General features: G+C 38.7%; 1 protein-coding gene across 5 annotated transcripts in view; it reads left to right on the top strand.

Moving 5' to 3' along the window:
• The window catches only part of ece2b (endothelin converting enzyme 2b), a 72,294-nt gene that overhangs the window by 29,266 nt on the left and 21,733 nt on the right, over positions 1–21,295 (top strand). For all 5 annotated transcript variants that reach the window (XM_051129346.1, XM_051129349.1, XM_051129347.1 and 2 more), the window contains 3 exons: positions 3,134–3,220; positions 8,773–8,917; positions 10,934–11,149. In XM_051129346.1, the coding sequence (XP_050985303.1) occupies positions 3,134–3,220; positions 8,773–8,917; positions 10,934–11,149 (448 nt within the window). The remainder of the gene's footprint in view (positions 1–3,133; positions 3,221–8,772; positions 8,918–10,933; positions 11,150–21,295) is intronic.

The raw sequence follows: 21,295 nt of genomic DNA, 5'->3' as shown, positions 1-21,295 counted from the left end.
CATTTTGGCAATTGTAGTAGATCATCTTAAGCATATAGACAGTTTGCATACTAGGGACAGTAGAAGTATCATATTCTGAAGAAACATAGGGCCTCTGGTCATAGAGTCGTAGAAACGTAGTGGAATCTGGTCATAGAGTGTGACAAAATTTGGCAAATCTTTGAAGGAATAAATGACAACAAATTACTTTTTGAGTATTACAATTTAATACAAATTTGGTTAATTAAAATAAATGAAAATTAAAAATTAAAACGGAAGACAGAATTTGGGAAAAATTAAAACATTTCATATTTCCCTAAAATGTAACTTTTCTTAAACTTCAAAAAAAAAAAAAGATGTTAAATTGTGTACGTTTCATAATTTCAATTAGACATGCTTTTTGATTACTAAAATTGATTGTTAAAAGAATATGGCCTTTAATTAATTATTCTTTGTTAAATGATTCAATTATTCTTCAGCTGGATACATTGGCAAATCTATAATTTCGCTGTATGTAAGTACAATGACAATAAACAAATCTGAATCTAGAACTGATTACGAAAAATGTAACCATTTCAGTGGAATCCATAAAAAGATGAAAACTTGACAGAGAAGGGAAAAAGAAATTTGGGAACAAATAAAACTAAATTCAAAAAAATTGTATTAAACATTTAATAAAACTACGTTTTATGATTTAAATTAATTGCATATGCTTTTTGATTACTACAATTGTATTCAACCTTTAAAATGGAATCCATAACAAATAAGAAATAAAAAAGGGATAAAAGGAATTCAGAAGAAAGAAAGAAAGAAAGCAAGCCCAGTAAGAAATGGTACAGTAAGTGTATGGTCATATGTTATTCCCAACATAAAGTTGGACTCTATAAAAATACTGAATTTCACATGATAGCATGTCATGAATGTGTCAGTTAGACATGAAAGAGGAAGTTCATTCCTAGTGCGCATGGGTGGTTTTCACGCCAAGTTGTCCTGCATTGTTTTTCCTTCCTCTGTGAAGCTTCCGTGAGCAGCCACCCAGGAATCTGGTGAATCTTGTCCAGACCTCTGGAGAGAATTCTTGTGGGTATGACCTCTTAAAACTACACCCCCTTCTCAACCACGGCCATTGCAGTCAGTGCAAAGTATCATGGTGCATTATAACAAACATCCAAAAATGATAATTGATTGCTTATGAGGAAACAAGTCAACTATGGGAAAATGTCAGGCCAGTTGTTAAACTGCATGTGCGTGTGTGGGCTTAGCATGTCCGTTTGTTTCACATCACCATGAGTCAGTGTTTTTGTCTTTGTAATCTCATTTATGGTTTCCTGTAAAAGCCCATTGAGGAATAGCTTACTGAAACTCCAAATCTGGCTGCAAAGATACAACATTTATTCAGCTGAGACACTAACAGCCGAGATGATTGAGTGTTGCGTTCCGGCTGAACTTTAAAGCATGTTACAAAGGGCTCCCGTTGCTTTCTTGTGTCTTGCTCTAAACAGTACTGATGTGTGTGTCTGCATGTATGAAATCTTCAGTACAGTCATCTATCTTTTAGACGAGGGCTTTTAGCAGATGAAAATACTGTATGTAAAGTTTGTGTATTCAAAACCAACAAATATGGTTGGCATTAGTAAGAAATAGGTTTGCTTTCTCTTGTAGGTTGTAATTCTACTGGCTTCCTTAGATAAACATTTCATTTTTGTATCGGATTTTGAGTGAATATTGCAATCCTAAAATATGTTTTAATGTCACTATTGTTGAGGATTGTCTAATCTTTAAATAATATCAGTCTTTAAATGCAAAAGATTTGAAGTGTACCTAAAGTAAGAGAAAAATGCAGAAATGTTTTTTCTCAAAAAACATAATTTCTTTATGACTGAAGAAAAAAAGACATGAACATCTTGGATGACAAGGGGGTGGGTACATTATATGTGAATCTTTGTTTTGGAAGTGGACTTCTCCTTTAAAAGGAAAGATACTCACAGGAACAAAACGTTACAAATAGGAAAGCAATAAACAGAAAGCCAATGGAAACATTTTCTTCCTGAGAAAAATACACGGGTCTCATATTGTTTCTTTTAAAGCCGACACTTAAATGAAACAATTGAGAACTCCATTAAGTCTCCAAAGATTTGGAAAAGCAAACTTTGAGCGATACTGTTCTCCTCTGGGTAGATCTCTGTGTTATATGTTTACTTAGCTAGACTTTCTGGACAAATTTGCCTTCAGAAGTTATGTAAATTTAACAAAACCTCTAGGGATGTTTTCGATTGAAAAAACAACTGATAAAACAAACATGGTTTTTATTTTAGAAATGCACAATCAGAACTGATATATGAATACTTTGTGGTTGCTCTAATTTAGATTCATTGAGGCAATGTGTGTAAAATTCTTTTTGTCTTGTTTAGTCTGTTGTTATCTCTTGTTATTACTCTTGTTAAGTAACCTGGGTGGGAGGTTTGCTCTAGGCCTGTGCCTCTGCTGTCTACATGGCTGTCAGCGCAGGCAGGGAGATTTCAATAGACGGCGTAAATAAGGTTAGATTTAACTAAGAGTGTGTGAGACTTGCACAGCAAAGTGCTGCCCTCGGGTGTAGATTAGCCACCTCTTCAGTTGTGAACAGTGAAAGTCGTGTATGTGTGTGTGCAAATGTGCAAACAAATTCCTCTCAGACATCCAGGATGGGGGTGAGAAAACAAGGAGTCCCCCCACCCAACATTCATCTCCATTTCACACTCCCTTGCAGTATCTCTTGTCCTCAGACTCTAGCCTCAAGGCCTTAAAATTGTTTTCTGTAGATTCTGTAGAACTTAATATTAAGAAATATAAAGAGGGTAAATAGGGTCAATTTTGATTTCATGGTGCATCTGTCTCAATTGACAGCCATTCTGAAGTGGCTGTGTGAATTTTTTTTTCGCAAACAACACATAAATCACAAATATTTCTTTAGTAAATGTTCTACCAGTGTCTGATTGTTTTGGAAGGTCACTTAAAATAGTGAAAAGGACTATTTTTCCCTGTTTGTTGCTGTTCACATCACATGTGAGGATATTTGTTTTTAAATGTTTTTTTTTCTGGCATAAATCCACCTTTAGGGCTAACAGTAGTAATATTTCAGCATATTTATACATATCACTCTCTGTTTTTTCAGATGTCTAATTACAAGCGTGCAACGTTTGAGGAGGAGGATGGGACAGACGTCCCTGCAGATGGAGCCATCTCTCCTGACAGTGTGGAGGTGAGTGTGGATGTGTACATTTTTTTCTGTTTACATCCAGATATTTTATCCAATGCCACATACAAATAAGGAAAGCAACAATTTAAGCTGTTAGTTCTACAGAGACAGTGAGAAGTAGTACTGTTGCACAGTTCCCTCGAAAAGTGCACGGCAAAACAACAACTGCTGGGTAGTTGTGATGTGCTCTGTGAATTCGTGCCTGGTTGAATGCTCCTTCTGCAGAAAATATAGCTGACAGTTATTTTGTGTTGAATTGCTAGGCTAGCAGGAAAGAAAATCTGTCTATTTCTTCCAGGCTGAGATATCCAGGCAAGTCAAGAGACATACAGACACTGTAAGAACATCAGATGAAAGGGTAAAACATAGCAGCAGCTTGAAATTCTGACAATAGACTCTTCAGTATAAAGGCTCCATAAGGGGGTTTTGCAGCGATGCCATAGAAGAACTATTTTGGTGTCCCCAAAAAACCTTTTAGTGCATCATCATTTTCTGTACATTGAATAGCTTCCATGGATGGTAAAGGTTCTTCATGGAACCATCATTTCCAAAAAAGAACATGTGTAGGTCTCACGGTTTGTAAATATTTGGAGAAGAGGAAAGGGCCAAGCGCTGAGCTTTGAGGTACACCAGTGGTTAGCTGATATTACTTAGATACTGACTGCTTCCCTCAAAGTCAGCATGCAGAACTTACCCATGTCCAGTGCCTAGAGGGTAGAAAAGAGGATATGCTTAGTCAGAAGTTGTACAACTGTCATGCTCTTTACAGCAGGTGTATCATGGAAAACATGAACACAAAACTTCCTCTCAAGTAAAGCAGACCAAATGAATACATAGTAAGCTGTTAAAGCTAGCAAGGCACAATCATTAAAACATAAATGTATTATCACCAACATTTCAGTCTTCAGTAGATGAACTCCAGTGGACAACAGCATTTCAATTAGCCAATTATATTAATGAAAGAATTCATCAGTGTGCAGTAGTAATTTTTATATATTTTTTAAGTGATATAAACTTTTTTTTTAAGATTTTAAAGTAATCTAAATAAGTTTTTTTCACACTATAAATAACCTTTTGTCCATTGAAAAGCTTCCATGTTAATGGTTCTTAATGGAATCAATAAAGAACCTTCATTTTTAAGTGTGTAGGTCTCATTGTTTATACTCTTTACAGGAGATGTATCATGGAGAACATGATTTCTTCTTGTTCTTTTGCAGTTCAAAATGTGTTGAAGCATTTGACAAAACATCCTCTCTAGTGAAGCAGATCAAATAATCCATACTAAGCCTGCAAAGCAGAAATTGTCAAAGATATTTTCACAACCATTAAAGCATTAATGTACTACCATCCACATTTTATTCTTCAGCAAATTAACCCCAATGGACAGCAGTATTTTGATTAGCCAGTTTTAATAGAGGTCAATAATAAAAGAAGTTATCAGTGTGTAGTAGATTTTTTTTCTAAGCAAGGTTTTTTTTCAACTATAAACAACTTTTTGTGCATTGAAAAACTTCCATGGATGTTAAAGGGGTCATCAGCCCATTTTCCACAAGTTGATATGATTCTTTAGGGTCTTAATGAAAAGTCCATAATATACTTTGGTTAAAAAGCTCTGCGAATTCAGCTCTGCAAAAATCATCTCATTCTGGTCAAGGCTGCTTTAAATGCAAATGAGCTCTGCTCGCCCCGCCCCTCCGTTCTCTCTGTAGAGAGAGAAGCTTGTTTACTTTAGCTGCATTTAGCTGCTAAACTTGGGAACTAGCACATTATTAGGAAAGGCGATTGCAAAGATTCATAAAAAAACCCTTATACTCACTTCTGCTGTAAGTGAAGCTGGATCACGAATGATTCGCGCGAACATAGACGGATATATGTAGATCGGGAGGAGCATTTCCTTCACAAACAAATGTAATCTACTACATCTTCAGATGTCGGGAGTAAATGACGACCACTATGTTCATTATTACATCCGGCAACACAACAGCGCAATCACTCAATCAGAGATATTCTTGTCTAACTTACATCCCTGCTCCGGCATCGAAACAAATAGGGGGAAGAGTTACAGCTGATCTGAGGTAAAACGCTCATGTCAATCAATTATCATGGGAGCGGCCTCTGTCGGTGTGACGCCACAACGACAGGCATCTGAGAATGGCTCGATTTGAAAAAGGGAATATTATTTTTACAGATTCATTAAAAACCATGGATTTGTATCATTATAGGGTAGATTTGTACATACACTGCCAACACACATTAATGTTCAAACAATATGTTAAAGTGAACTTAGCATCCGATGACCCCTTTAACGGTTCTTCATGGAACCAGTAAAGAACTTTCATTTTTAAGTGTGTAAGTTTCATGGTTTGTAAATATTTGGAGAAGAGGAAGGGGCCAAGCACCGAGCCTTGAGATACACCAGTGGTTAGCTGATATTGCTTAGATACTGACTGCTTCCCTCAAAGTCAGCATGCAGAATCTATCCATTTCCAGTGTCTAGGGTAGAATATGAGGATATGCTTAGTCAGAAGTTGTTCATAAGGTGCTCTTTAAAAATGTCATGGAAAACATGGTTTCTTCTTGTTCTTTTGCAATTCCAAAATATGTTGAGGTATTTTACAATACTTCCTCTCTAGTGAAACGGATCAAATAATCCATACTAAGCTGTTAAAGCCAGCAAGGCAGAAATTGTCAAAGATATTGTCACAACTATTAAAACATTAATGTATTACCACCACATTTCAGTCTGCAGCAAATTAACCCCAGTAGACAACAGTATTTCGATTAGCCAATTTTAATAGAGGTCATTAATAAAAGAAGTCATCAGTGTAGTTAGATATTAAAAATCTAAACCAGTATTTTACCACTATAAACAACCTTTTGTACATGAAAAAGCTTCCAACTTCCATGGATGTTAATGTTTCTTCATGGAACCAATACAGAACCTCAGGTCTCATGGTTTGTAAATATTTGGAGAAGAGGAAGTGGTCAAGCACTGAGCCTTGAGGCACACCAGTGGTTAGCTGATATATACTTAGATATATATACTTAGATACTGACTGCTTCTCTCAAAGTCAGCATGCAGAATCTACCCATGTCCAGTGTCTAGATCAGGGGTGGCGAACGTCGGTCCTGGAGAGCCACAGCCATGCAGAGTTTTGCTTTAACCCTAATCAAACGCACATGAACAAGCTAATCAAGGTCTGAAGGGTTACTAGAAAGTTACAGGCAGGTGAGTTTTAATTAGGGTTGGAACTGAACTCTGCAGGGCTGCGGCTCTCCAGGACTGGAGTTCGCCACCCCTGGTCTAGAGGGTAGAAAGGAGGATGTGGTTAGTCACCATCGTCAAATTGCAGCAGAATGAAGACATCTCTTTTTGTGAATTGATTTAGACATTTTTGTGTGCAATTATCATTCAGTTGCTCTCTTTCAAGGTTGCACAACTCTCATGCTCTGTACAGCAGATGTATCGTGGAGAACATGATTTCTTCTTGTTCTTTTGCAGTTCAAAAATGTGTTGAGGTATTTCACAAAACTTCCTTTCCAGTGAAGCAGACCAAATCCATACTAAGCTGTTAAAGCCAACAAGGCGGAAACTGTCAAAGATATTGTCACAACCATTAAAACATTAATGTATTACCACCCACATTTCAGCCTTAAGCAAATTAACCCCAGTGGGCAACAGTATTTCGATTAGCCAATTATAATTGAGGTCATTAATAAAAGAAGTCATCAGCGTGCAGTAGAAAAAAAAAAAATCCTAATACTTCAAACAAGTTTTTTTTTCACTATAAAGAACCTTTTGTGCATTGAAAAGCTTCCATAGATGTTAAAGGTTTGTTATGAAACTATCAATGCCAATAGAGCATTCAATGCCAAAGAGCCTTCATTTTTAAGAACGTAGGTTTCATGGTTTGTAAATATTTGGAGAAGAGGAAGGGACCAAGCACTGAACTTTGAAGTACTCCAGATTTTTTTCTAGTTCTTTTCCTCTCCAGTGAAACAAACCAAATTAATCCAAACTAAGCTAAGCTGTCAAAGCCAACATAGCAGAAACTGTCACAGTATGTCACAACCATTAACACATTCATGTATTACCACGCACGCTTACATATCAGCTTATTCAGTATTTAGCATCTTAATCCCAATGAGCAACAGTATTTTGAAATGTGAAGATTACTCAATTATAATAGAGGTCATTAATATAATAATAAGAAAAAGTAGACATTTGGTTCAGTGCTTATTACGTAATGACTCATGACTAAATGCGCAAACATCTTGTGGATTAGAAACGAATTCACTTTTTTATGTATAGTATACCTGTATTTCCGCTTTTAGAAGTATTAAATGGTGAACATACTGTATGGTAATTGGAAAGAAAGCACGGTTAACAGCATGAGTTTAGATAAAACAGCATGAGAAATATTCAGCAGCTTTTCTTCCAGCATTATTTCTAGTGTAGACATATTATACCTTTTAACAGAAGAAAACAGCAGGTCAGATTTCCAGGGAATTTTCTACAATGCATTATGAGTGACATTTGATATTAATTCATATCGACTTATATGGCCCCTTTCATTTGCTGCTCACTTTTATGTCAAACAGGAAATGTGACACCTCTTCTGTTGGTTTGCCGTGCATACAATGATATGACGCATGTATTTGATACGGTATCCCCCAGGCAACTCGCTCTTTGTTCTTTAGGTGTGGAATGATGTTAAGAGACGTGAAGTATATTTTGACACAAAAACCTTACGTGATGTTCACAGCGTTTCAGCTTAAGAAGGCATTTTTTGAAGAGATCTTTTTTTTCAGTGTTTTAGACAGGATTTTTTATTAGAGAAAGAAAGAAGAATGAGATCAGTATTAGTCACTAGCCAGACACAAACCTGCACCATGGGAGCAACAGTGTTCAACATTTCAAGTGTTTAAACTGCAGTGCCACAATTTGCCAGCCATTTATTGTCACTAAAATGTACTGTGGTGTTGCAGTGCTGCTATCAGATGGTAATGCCGTGGTATTCAGATATTGTCACATGTCTTTTGTGTTTTGAGTTGTGTCTTCATTGGGTTTTTCCCCTGACCTAATTTTCCTTTATTTCCTGATTCTTATTCTATATACCTCTTCCTTGTTAATTATCCTCATTAATCCCTCATTTTGGTTAGTACTTATAGCCCTGCCCTTCTGTAGTTTCTGTGTCCTGTCTCTGTTGTGATTAAGCGATTGTTTTCCCTGGTTATCTGGATTTATTAGATATTCTGTTTCCTTGGACTTTCTGCCTCCTTCGTGTTTCTCACCCAAACAACCTGTTACAGATATATCATGGCACTGAATTACTGGCAAGTTTATATACCATGGTATTTACATAACATGATCCAAGATATGCCAAAGAGAATTGTACTACCATGGTATATATCCAAAAACCATGGCATTACGAAAACTTAAATATATAAATAAAAACATTCCAAACTTTTTTGGTTTACACAGTTTGGGATGTTTACCAGCAAAGAGTAACAACTTAAAAAAGCTCCATGATCAGTATTTCACTTTCTTTCAGGTGGGTTTCCGTAAGGGTGGTATTCAGCTGTTTGGTCCACTGGGCAGGAGGACTCAGCTGGAGGTGGTGTTGGCCGGTCTGCTTCTTGCTTCACTTCTAGCTCTGTTTGGCTGTGCGATCACACTGGGAGTCCGCTATAACAGAGGTAACTCACACACACACATATACACAATAACTAACTGATTCATCTAACAAATATCTAATTGGACGAATTCAGTACAATGGCCAGACACATCTCCATGACTCACTTTTTTTCAAGTGTGTCAGTATGAAAAGTACAGTGTGGCACGCTGATCATTTTCGGAGTGCTCCAATTGGTTTTGGTGAAATAAATGTAAAAATAATAGTGGCTACCATTGCTTTCCTGTGCTCCACCCAGTGCTTGGCACTCCAGTCCAGTAGGTGGCGGAAATGCACCTTTAGCATTGGTGCATGAAAACACAAGAAGACAAAACAGGTGAACATTTCCAACACCTAGGCTGCGTTCCACTCCACTTTCAGACACACTCGCAAACTTCCCTAAGCACTTCCCCTCGGGGGGATTCATCGCTGCCATGTTGAAGTGCGTTCCACTTCGTGAAGTGGACAAGGGAAGTTTTTATATGGACAGACCCTTGACCCCTCGATTTTGACGTTTAATTTATGCCCACCCCAAACAACTCTATAATATATCCACAAGTTTCCTACACCCAATGAGGCCTTGCAACAAAAGTGGGAGTGTATTCCGGTTCAAAGTAAACAAGCGGGATGTGACACTCATTCATTCAACAGTTGACAGTAGTGATGGGCAAGCACTGACATTTTCCTCTGACTGTTTCGGGAAAAAATTCAAAGCTTTGAGTGTGTCGAAAACAGTGTAATCTGGTGGTTAGTTCAAAATAAAGCAGCCAAAAACCTGTGAAAGAAACACCGTCAGACGAAACATTCACCACACATTCCACAGATCGATGTTATGTGCACAAATGTAGGTCTAAGTGTGTGTGTTTGTTTGTTGAATTTTTGTCTCTGATAAATTCATTTACCCATTAAACTGTTTTTAAGGGGTGTGTCCTTTAAGGCTTTTCAGTAAATGGCCACTGTATGATTGGCTAACATCATTGCATTGGAAACAGTATCAACGCCTTCTCGCTATTGCATGTGAGTGTTTTGACAACGTGATAAAAAAACTGTAATTTCCAGACAAAGCATTATGAAATCATTTACTTACCATTTGTGATGCAGCTGCAGTCAGATCTAGTACTGCTTCATCTTTCCACAAATGCTCCTCTGTGAACTCTCCATGGCACTGTGCCTCGTTTACAAAACAAAATACTCCAAACAATCTTCTGATACAATCCGGCATGCCATTACAAATAAACTATCCACTTGTTCCTTATGCTGGGATCCTTCTGATATCTGTATAAACACGCGAATGAGCTGTTTAAACCAAATGTGTCAAAGCAAATGCTCTTTCACTTCATTTGTCCTATTGATGACAGACTCAAGTGCATGGACTGTCAGAAAGTGAACGTTCATCTGTATACTGTATCCAGTGTAGACAAGTGATTGTAATTTCTATTTGCTTTTAATGCGACATGACACTCAGCGCACATTCAGTGTAATCAAGTGCCAGCCATAAAGCTACTGAACGCCACTAGGCAGGGCCTATGGTGAGAAGATGACTATTTTTTGATGTCTTGCTCTGGAGGCAGTGTATGCAAATATTTATACCCGGGTGACGTCATCTTAAGCTTCCGATCCAAACGAGCCGTTTTTGGAGCTTGGTTAAATAAATGCTTTGTTTATAATGAGGAGGACGCTAGGAGAAGCTATGATAACTTTTAATGGTACAAAGACCTATTATATGCCAAAAGATCGAAGTAAATTTGATTTCTCATGTCATGACCCCTTTCATTTGAATGAACACAGGTTAATGTGTCTGTCTTGAAAGACACAAATCTAACCATTTCTTCATTTTTGTTACTAATGTCTTTTAGAAAGCTGGCCAGTGTATATGATTCACACTTTTGGTCACATACCAGACCTGCTGATTTTACATAAAACTACATCTTAGTGGTGATTCGAGTGCGAAAACTAGACAAAATCAGATCACTGAAATGGATTAAATCAACATAATCTGCATTTTTTTTTTTTTTTTTTTTTTTTTGTCTTTAACCCCCAGATCCCGTCCGTAGTATCTGTCTAACAGAGGCTTGTGTAACCGTGGCCAGTAAGATCGTGGAAGCTCTGGACCGCTCTGCCGACCCATGTCAGGATTTTTACCAGTACGCCTGTGGAGGATGGGTCCGCAAAAACCCCCTGCCAGATGGCCGGTCCCGCTGGAGCACATTTAACAGCATCTGGGACCAGAACCAGGCTGTGCTCAAACACCTGCTGGGTAAGTGCTGGAAAACACACACACTCCTCACACGCACACAAACACACACACATATGCTTATCCTTTTTGTAGGATGGGGTTTGCTTAGTAAATCTCACTCAGTGTTCACACAACAGTATATACTTAGAAAGACTTCTAAATGATTTATTCGATTTTCCAATAGAAAACCGCTGCCTTCATGAGTTTTGAAGAGTCTTACACTTCTGTTCTCTGTACTGGGGTTGTTTTTGTAGATCTGCTCAGAAACGTTCATCGATTTTGCTCTATGTGTCCTGATTACTTGTTTTCTCAGGGAGCATCCGTTCCTATCTGTTTGTTCGATACGGGACAATGACTTTCTGCACTCGTTCTCGGTTTCTTTAACTGTAAAAGGCTCCATTAGTCACCCTCTCATGGATTTACAGTATTGTGCTTTCAAGTCTTGTTTTTATCAGTTATACTTTTTAAAGAAATGTAAGATTAAAGTTTCAAAAACTTCCTGTGGTGCTGAAATTCAAACTAGCAGTGATGATGCCACTGCTAAAGTGTTCTGAGAGGTTGCTAGGACAATGCTAGGTGGTTGCCAGGTGTTATTCTGTGGTTGCTATGGTGTTGTGAGTGGTTGCCATGGTGTTTTTAGATGGTTACTAAAGTGTCCTGGGCAGTTGTCAAGATGCTGCTATGAGGTTGCTATGTGCATAGTCCTTAATCATTGGCAGGTTGTTGCTAGAGCTTTCTTTCTGTTTTTCCAGGGTATTACTATGTGGTTGCTAGCTGTTCTGAGTAGTTGCTAGGGAGGTGCTATATATTTTGCTAGAGTGTTCTGAATGGTTTCCAAAGTACTGTTAGGAAGTTGCGACTGTATAGTTCTGGATGATTGCCAGGGTGTTGCTAAGTGGTTGCTATGGTGTTCTTGGTGTTGTTCTTGGTGTTTTCAGATGGTCTTTAGTGTTCTGGGCAGTTGCCAAGATGCTACTGTGTGGTTGCTATGTGCATAGTCCTTAATAATTGCCAAGTTGTTGCTAGAGTTCTCTTTCTGTTCCCCATGTCATTACTATGTTGTTGCTAGCTGTTCTGAGAGGTTGCTAGGGTGGTGCCTGGTGGTTGCTAGGGTGTTCTGAGTAGTTGCTAGGGTGTTGCTACATCTTTTCCTATAGTGTTCTGGATGGTTCAAAAGTACTGCTAGGAAGTTGCGACTATACATAGTTCTTGATTATTGTCAGGGTGTTGCTAATTGGTCGCTATGGTATTCTTGATGGTTGTCATGGTGTTTTTAGATGGTCACTGCAGTGTTCTGTGAAGTTGTCAAGATGCTGCTATGTGGTTACTATGTGCATAGTCATCAATAATTGCCAGGTTGTTGCTAGAGTTTTCTTTCTGTTTTTCCAGAGCATCACTATGTGGCTGTTCTGAGAGGTTGCTAGGGTGATGCTAGGTGGTTTCTAGGCTGTTCCTAGTAGTTAGTAAAGTATTGCTACGTCTTTTGCTAGAGTGTTCTAGATGGTTTTAAAACTACTGCTAGGAAGTTGCTACTGAACATAGTTCTTGATGATTGCCAGGGTGTTGGTAAGTGCTTGCTATGGTATTCTTGATGGTTGCTAGGGTGTTTTTAGATGGTCATTAGATGGGTGTTCTGGGCAGTTGCCAAGATACTGCTGTGTGGCTGCTATGTGTGAAGTCCTTAATTGCCAGTTTTCTTTCTGATTTTTAATGACATTACTATGTGGCTGCTAGCTGTTCTGAGAGGTTGCTAGGGTGATGCTAGGTGGTTGCTAGGGTGTTCTGAGTAGTTGCTAGGATGTTGCTAAGTCTTTTGCTAGATTGTTCTGGATTGTTTCCAAAGTGCTGCTAAGTAGATTCTACACAGTTCTCGATGATTGCTAGGGTGTTGCTGAGAGGTTGCTATAGTATTCTTGATGGTAGCTAGGGTGTTGCTAAATGGTTTCTAGGATATTCTGGAACCCATGGTTGTCAGATCACTGTGAGTAATTGTTATGTTGTTCTGGGTGGTTGCCATGGTGTTGCTAGATAGTCACTACAGCAGGGGTCACCAAACTTGTTCCTGGAGGGCCGGTGTCCTGCAGAGTTTACCTCCAACTTTCCTCAACACACCTGCCTGGAAGTTTCAAGTATACCTAGTAAGACCTTGATTAGCTGGTTCAGGTATGTTTGATTAGGGTTGGAGCTAAACTCTGCAGGGACACCGGCCCTCCAGGACCGGATCTGGTGACCTCTGCACTACAGTGTTCTGGGCAGGTACTAAGGTGTAGCTTCTAGATGGTTGTTATTGTGTTCTGGATGGTTGCTAAAGTGCTGAAAGGTGGTTACTTCACAGGTCTTGATGATTGCCATGTTGTTACTAAGTGGCTGTTATGCTTTCCCTAATGGTTACTTAAAGGATATTGCTAAATAATTGCTGGGATATTCTGAGTAGTTGTCAGGGTGCTGCAAGTTGTTTGTTAGATTTTTTTGAGTGGTTGCCAGGGTGACGCTAGATTATTTTGGGGATTGAGAAGTTGCTGATAGGTGGTTGCTACACAGTTTTTGATGATTCTCAGGATGAAGCTTAGGGGTTGTTATTCTATTCTTGATCGTTGCCAGGATATTACTAAGTTGTTGCATGATGATTCTAGGTCATTTGCTAGAGTGTTTACGGGATTGTCGAGTTGCATTGGTAGTTGCTACATAATTTTTGTTGATTGCCAGGACAATGGATAGTAGTTGCTGTGCTCAAAGGTTTTCAGGGTGTTGCTAAATGGTTGCTAGGATTTTGTTGTTGTCTGGGCATTACAAAAGGTTTTCTAGGTTGTTCTGGGTGGTTGCCCTGGTGTTTCTAAATGGTTGCTACGGGGTCTTGGGCGATTGCTTAGGCATTGATAGTTGGTTGCTAGACATGTCTTGATGATTGTCAAGGTGTTGCCAAGTGGGTGATGTGCTGTTCTTTATGGTTGCCATATTATTGCTAAATGGTTGCTAAGGGTTAGGGTTAGGGTTGTTGCTAGGTTGTTCTCGGTTGTTGTGTTGATGTTTCTAGATGGTTGCTAGGCCATTGTTAGGTGGTTTGCTCTGGTGTTCTTGGTGGTTGCTAGGTGTTTGTGATTTTTACCCATTTACCAGGAGAACTACATACTGTAGGTCTAATCTCTAAGTAATAGCACCTTTCCTCAACAAGCCGTGTGATTTTATGTAGGCTTGTCATTCATTACCTGCAAAAGTTTTGTATGTAAATATGATAAACAGCAATATTGCTTGCCTTAACAAAGAATGCTAATTAATGGAAAGTCTAGGAATCTCATCAGTTTTCCCTCACTGTATACCAGGATGCGGATTTTTCATTTTTTCGAAAAAACTTAATATTGCCAGTATTTATTATTTATTGAACTCTCTGTTTATTTATTTGCTGCCTTGCAAGTTCTAATGTTCCCTACAGGAAATGCTAATGTAGTCTCTTTTGCGTTTGAACGCATTGCTTCATTTCTCTCTCTAATTGTTGGTCTTTTCGACTCTGCCTGTTTTATTTAATAAGCTGTTGTAACGCACTGGCTTTGATCAAACTCTCTCTCTGTCTAATGAATGCGCTCTCACACTGGGGTCCCTGCGGCCGTTTTGCCCTGATGACACTCCATCACACTGACTCTGTGTGTTGCATCACCCCCGCAGCCAGCCTCATCCAATCACATGACACGGTTCTCTCACCCCTCTGCACATTTAATAATGCTCGCCTTACATGACCATATTTTTTGATCTCATATTACTCTAAGATATATGATCCATCTTTTGCGGATTGGGGTTCTTGCGTGTGCACAGCGTGAGGTGAACGCAACGCTCTACCGAACAGTAAATGAAGAGCATTCCCTAATGACCTGTGTCAGAGAGAGAGAGAGGATAAGAAAAAACAGAAATGACGAAAATGTTGAGAAGGAGTGAAGGGATAAAATATGTGCTCACATCAGATTGTAAGCTTGTGAAATTATTTTGGCTCCTCTGTGAATATGGGCAACAGGACATGACATCACACTCCATCCAGGGATTCTACAAATTCTAAAAAGATCAAATGTAATTGTGACATTTATTATATTTACAGAGTTCAGGGTTACCAGGGCATTGCAGGTGTTTGCACTGTTCTGAATGGTTGCTAGGTGGTTGTTATGGTGTTCTTGTCGATTGCCAAGGAGTTGCTAAGTGTTTGTGATCTTCTTAGTGGTTGCTAGGTGGTTGTTTTGGTGTTCTGGTTGGTTGCCAGGGAATTGCCTGGTGATTTTTAGGGTGTTCTAGCTGGTTGCTAGAGCGTAGCTAGGTGTTTGCTATGGTGTTCTTGGAGGTTGCCAGGTCATTTCTAGGTGGTTGCTAGGGTGTTCTGATTGATTAGGTCATTACTAGGTGTTTGTGATCTTCTGAGTGGTTGCTTTGCTGTTCTGGTTGGTTACCAGGGCATTACTAGGTGATTATGATCTTCTGAGTGGTTGCTAGGTGGTTGCTTTGCTGTTCTGGTTGATTACCAGGGGATTATTATGTGTTTGTGATCTTCTGAGTGGTTGCTTTGCTGTTCTGGGGTGCGTTTCCCAAAAGCATCGTTAGCCAACTATGGTCGCAAGTTCCGTCGTTACCAACATAGTTCACCGATTCTGTGTTTCCCGAAACCAAAGATGAAAAGAACATTTGCAAACAGCATCACAAACTTATGTGGTTGGAACTACAGCTCTCGACCTGTGGTTAGAAGCATAGTTCCTTGTTAGTAAGACATATAAGTTCAATAAATTATGCTCTTATGCACAGTAAGCAAGCTAGCATGCAGTGCAATCTATATATTCCATTTTATCTAAATATAAATGCATTTTAATCTATGTATTTTTGCGCGTCCTCTGTAATATGCACATGTGCATACATGCCTAATAGAACCCCGTAGTATGACGTAACGCTCTATGAATCTAACAAAAAACAGTCAATTAGTCATCAGATTCCATGTTCAATATAGCTGCAGAGATTAAAGATCTGTAATCAGTTAAATAGCAGAAGCTATTATATGGTGGCGTCATTAACAACGGCCCTACATTGCTGAACTAAGGTGGTTCAAACGACAGAGATGTGATCGTGTTCGGGAAACAGTCGTGAGTAGCTAGTTCGTTTTCACAACAATGCATCGTACTGTGGAGGTTAATCATGCGAGACTAGTTAGGGGGTGGTTGCTAGGTCACTGCTTACTGATCCATAAAAGTCATAGAAGCCCACCACCAAGTTTATGATATTCTTGTGTACACTACATGGCTTTTGCATCAATTAATTTATTAAAAATATTAATATCACTATAATAACATACTTTATTGTTATATATTACATTGTTATTATTCTAGTTGTTTTTTATTTTTATATCGTAAAAGAAATCTGCATATTCAGATGTGGGCTGAGAGAAATGTGTCAACCAGTAGAGGTTTTGCAACTTTATTAAACAGCCCAACAGACATATGAATAGTTCAGTGACTAAATTAGAAAGAATGAAAAGATAGAGGATACACCAGATTGAGAGTACATTATTCTTTAACCAAAAGCAAAAGCATAGAATCGTGAAGTCAGATTATGTATTTGTAAGTGTATGCATTTGCAAAGCAGTACAATGTGCTTTGCCCTCACACAGAGCGCCTCTGAAAAAGACAAATGAGCATTTTGTGCCAGTGTACCAGGCTGACTGTCACCTTTTGCCCAGCAAATGCAAACAAACACCAACAAATTCTGGAAATGAAACGAGATCAGCTCTGAATTCTGCTAGACGAGCAGTGAGTTGTGCCAAAGCTCATTTCTCTCTCACTGTGTGTCCTCTCTCTAGACTAGACCTGCTGACCGGTAATTGGACTGCCACTGTTCCCCTTGGAATTTATTACTTGAATATTCCTGCCTCCTGTTTCTTAATGTAATTGCACTGTTAGGAGGAGAAAATACTGCAGAAATGACAAATGAGCAAGAACAGAGGGGAATTTGAAACTAAGTGCTGGTTTAGGGATTTGCAACTTGTTTGCTTGACTGATCATATTGTAGATTAATTACAGCATATCTTTTTCGCACAACACAGATGTGTGTAAAACACAAAGAGAAGGGTGAATTATTCCTCCTCCAAAGAAGTGTGAGGTGTATTGCCATGACAACAGCTAAAAGCACCAATCAAAGGTCACGATGACAGGCATAATTGTGTGTTCAAGAGTGGGTAGGTGTCTGCATATTTGCGACTCATCATTTGTGTGCTTTTATCTGTTTGTTCAAACCCCCGTGTGTTCCTCTGTTCTTGGTTGAGATGTGTAAAGATAAAGTGTGTGTTTTCACTATAAACACAAAATGAAATTGCAACATTTACACCAAATGTTACAAATGTATTTTGTATGATGAAAAAGCAGTGAAGTCATTTTGTCAAAATATTAAGATTTAAAAAATGTTTGTATGCAAAGTCATGTGGAGAAGGCTGTCCTCGACTAAAAAAAAAAAATTCTGGTCAACTAGTAGTTGTTTCTTTTAAGCATTAGTTGACTATTAGTCACATTTTATTAATAATAGCCTAATAAGTGCTCAAGCATGCAAAAATAGCTTGCCACAGCGCACTAGAAGAAGTAATAATTATGAATGTGTCAGGGAAAAACAGCAAGGAGACTGTGTTAACGTTTTAATAATGTCTTAATAAACTAGCGCTTTCTTTGTTTTTAGCTTAAGAGATAATGTCGGCGACGCTAACTCGTCATCAACAGCAATAGTAATGCACCTGTGTGTGTGTTTCATACAGATTACATAATCTAAGAATATTTGTTTTCTGTTTAAATGGGTTCATTTAAAAGTAGACATTTCACTCAATCTATATATATTTTTCATGTCTGTAAAGCCCTTTACACGCTGCACGATTTTCGTCTGTCCCAGATGAAAGACTGGCATCGTGAATCATGTCGCACAGTGTGATCAACAATGATCTTATAGGATTGCTAAAATCGTGTAGTGTGTAGAAGGCTTAGGCGAAGTGTAGGCCTACACAGAGTTTCGCGCTCAAGTTCATGGAGACTGAGACGGCACAAAGCGCATGCTGTTTGCTTTCATTATTTTACAAAAGGGCAATGTTTTGTTGTTATTCTTTACAGATTCGAAAGATGTATTACTTCTATATGCATGACCAAAAATGAGTATTTTTAAAACAAGTGACCGCACTGGCGCCTCAATCTGTCATGCAGTATAAGTGGGCCACTATTCAGCTTCCACACTCCGCACAGACACTTGAATAGTGCACATTTTTCTATGTTAACATTAGATTGAGTGGCCATGTAAAGTTGCTACTACATACAACTTTCAGATGAAAAGCCATTTTTGAGGTTGATGAATGCTAGGTGATGTCGTTTGGATGTCATGCCCGATGTATTAGCACACAGACCAGCCGTTAATGATCTGTCTGTCATGGACTGTATGACTTCACTTGTGTTTTTTTTTCTGTGACTAATAAAATTTTGGTTGATCAAGCCTCTTCTCATCGATATACTGACTCTCTATATACAGTGCACAACATAAATGAGTACACCCCCTCTAAATAAATATAAAAGATGTATTTTCTTAATGATCACCAATATAATTCATGGAAAGATGGCAAAATTGAAATGTATTAAACATGTACGCAATAAAAACAACAAAATATATGCCAATATTTTCTGTAAAATAAGTAAATTTGCCAATTTTGTTTAAATAAAAGATTGCAGAAATGAGAACACCCTAGATTTAATTCAGGAAATGTATAATATTCTAGTACTTAGTATGTCCTTCAGAACTTTAAGTACACTGCTCTGACACTTCTTGGCACTGAGTGTACAAGTTTGTGACCAATTTTTAAATCTGTCCTGTTTAACTCCTGGAGGACGACCTCCTTAAATGCCCTGGTCTTTAATGGGAGTTTTGCTCAGCTCGTCTCTACAGAATCCCCCACAGCTGCTCAAGAGTGTTAAGATTGAGTGAAATACATGTCCACTGAAGGAGAATGAATATCTTCATTGTCATGCTGAAAAAATAACAACAATGCAGGGAACGAAGAGAGGGTAGCATCTTCTGTTTCAAGTTTTTGTATTACATCACACAGTGGTGTGTGAATTCATGACAGCATTGATAAAGCACAGCTCCCTCACACCTTTAGCACTCATACACCCCTATAGAAGAGCTTTAGTACCACTGAACGTCACTGTGGGTACCAGGCACTTCTCACTGTACTCCTCCTCTAGCAACACCAGAACATTTTGGATGCTTTTGGATCCAAAATGATTGACTTGGTCTCTTGAGACCAGAGTATAGATTTCCAGAAGTCTGTATATTGTAAATATGGGCCTTGGAAGAGGTTCAATGAGTTTATTGTGCTTTGCCTACAGTAGGTAATTGTTGTGGTGACAACAATCATGCATGTCACTTCTGCAGGCTGCTTCATACTCTGTGAGATAAAGTGTCACTCTTTTCATAGCTTTTGGCAGCTCTGTGACACTTATTTTTTTCTAGCAAAAATTCACTCATTACTAAATGAAAACTTTAAGTGAAGACCTGATTATTTCAGGAGCCTTGTCACAAGTCCATTGTTTTTGAATGTTGGTGCTACTTCTTCTATATTTTCAAACTTAAAACAATAATTTGGTATTCCTCTTGTCCTCTTTTATGCTAAGAAATAAGTCACCTGGCAGTTTTCTCTCAAGTGGTTCCATTGTTTTCAGCATTAAGCCTGTGTATGATTCAGTGGGCTATACAACACTTTTCAGGAAATTACTTAATTTAAAAAATTTTATTCAATGTGCATACCTGTTAATCAAAAATAGCCTTAAACCTAAATATGTGTGTACTCATTTTTGCAACCCAACATTTTATCACTTTGATAAGAAAATCTTATTTTGCTGAATAATTTTGACATTTTTTTCTTTGGTAATTGTCCAAGCAGGCTTGTTGGAACATTATATCTCCAAAGAACCCTAACATGTCATCTAAGTAAAGAGTAATTGCTGAATTTGTTAAGTTTTAGAGGTGGTGTACTCATTTATGCTGTGCACTGTATATACTGACTCTTTTATCGATTCGTGTTTCATGGGTGTCGTACCCCAGTGCTCTGCATCACAAGTACAGTGCTGTACCGGGTGTGCTACTGAGCAAGTTTACAATGTCAGTAAAGCCACACATACGCAGCTGGTGGTAAAATGGTAGCAGTGTTTGAGGTCATACCATTGTATTGTGCAAGGAACTGCAAAAATAAGTCTATTAATTTGCGTGAAAAGGACTCAAATTTGTTGGCGCCACTAGTGTGAAAACTGCATTGAATAGTATGTATAGGCATGTTTTTGAAGGTTTACAAAAATGTAGGTAGAGCTGTGTTTTTTTTCCACAGTATTATGTGTAAATGGAGGAGTGTTTACACTGCTTAGGAAGTCAACCTGCATGGAGTACTTGAGTGGCCCCTTCGCTTGTTGTTTCTCTGTTGAGTCCAATTTGCACCCAGCACTGGGAGTCACCTGTTCTGGTCCCTTCCACTTAATTTTGCCATTTCTCATGTGAATGAAGTTAGCATGACAGTGGCAGTGCTTTTCCCCTCTGCCTGTCGTCCCGCTGGCAGCTGTGGCACACAGTGTTTTGACTGCGACTGATGGCAGAGGTTATTGAGGATGAAAACCACCCTGCTCGCTTGGCTCGCCAACGGCGTCTGCTTTTCGTCACGTTTTGTCACACAAGGGCAGCTGTCACAGACGTGACATTAGAAAGATGGATGGCAGGACCCTTTGTTGCATTTCTTCCAGTTTGGACTCGGTTTACCCACACTGTATTGCCTCTGTTTACGTACCATAATTCCATGCGCCATGATGGGAGCCAATCAGAGGGCACCATTGTGTCAGCTTGACAGGCAGCTGGAGAAACTCAGTTGGCTGTTTTATGACCCTGTGCGTTGACCCTGCGCAAGTTGTTCTCCCTGCTGTCATGTTTGTTTACCCTAACGATGGTGCTCCAAGCTGCCTCCCTTAGCTATGTGATGTTTTTGTTTCCTGTCTCTTGTCCTTTATGTCCTGTCTTTTATTTCTGTGAGGGACAGTTTTGCCTTAGCATCTATGTGCCTAAAAAATGTGAAAATTGTCATCTTTTACTCACCCTGGTTTAGTTTCAAACACAAAAGGAGTAATTTTGGAGAACATATTG

This window comes from Labeo rohita, chromosome 15, assembly GCF_022985175.1.
Source record: "Labeo rohita strain BAU-BD-2019 chromosome 15, IGBB_LRoh.1.0, whole genome shotgun sequence".
Classification (NCBI taxonomy): Eukaryota; Metazoa; Chordata; class Actinopteri; order Cypriniformes; family Cyprinidae; genus Labeo; species Labeo rohita.
The sequence above is the reverse complement of the archived record's forward strand: the minus strand, read 5'-3'. Positions and strand labels throughout refer to the sequence as shown.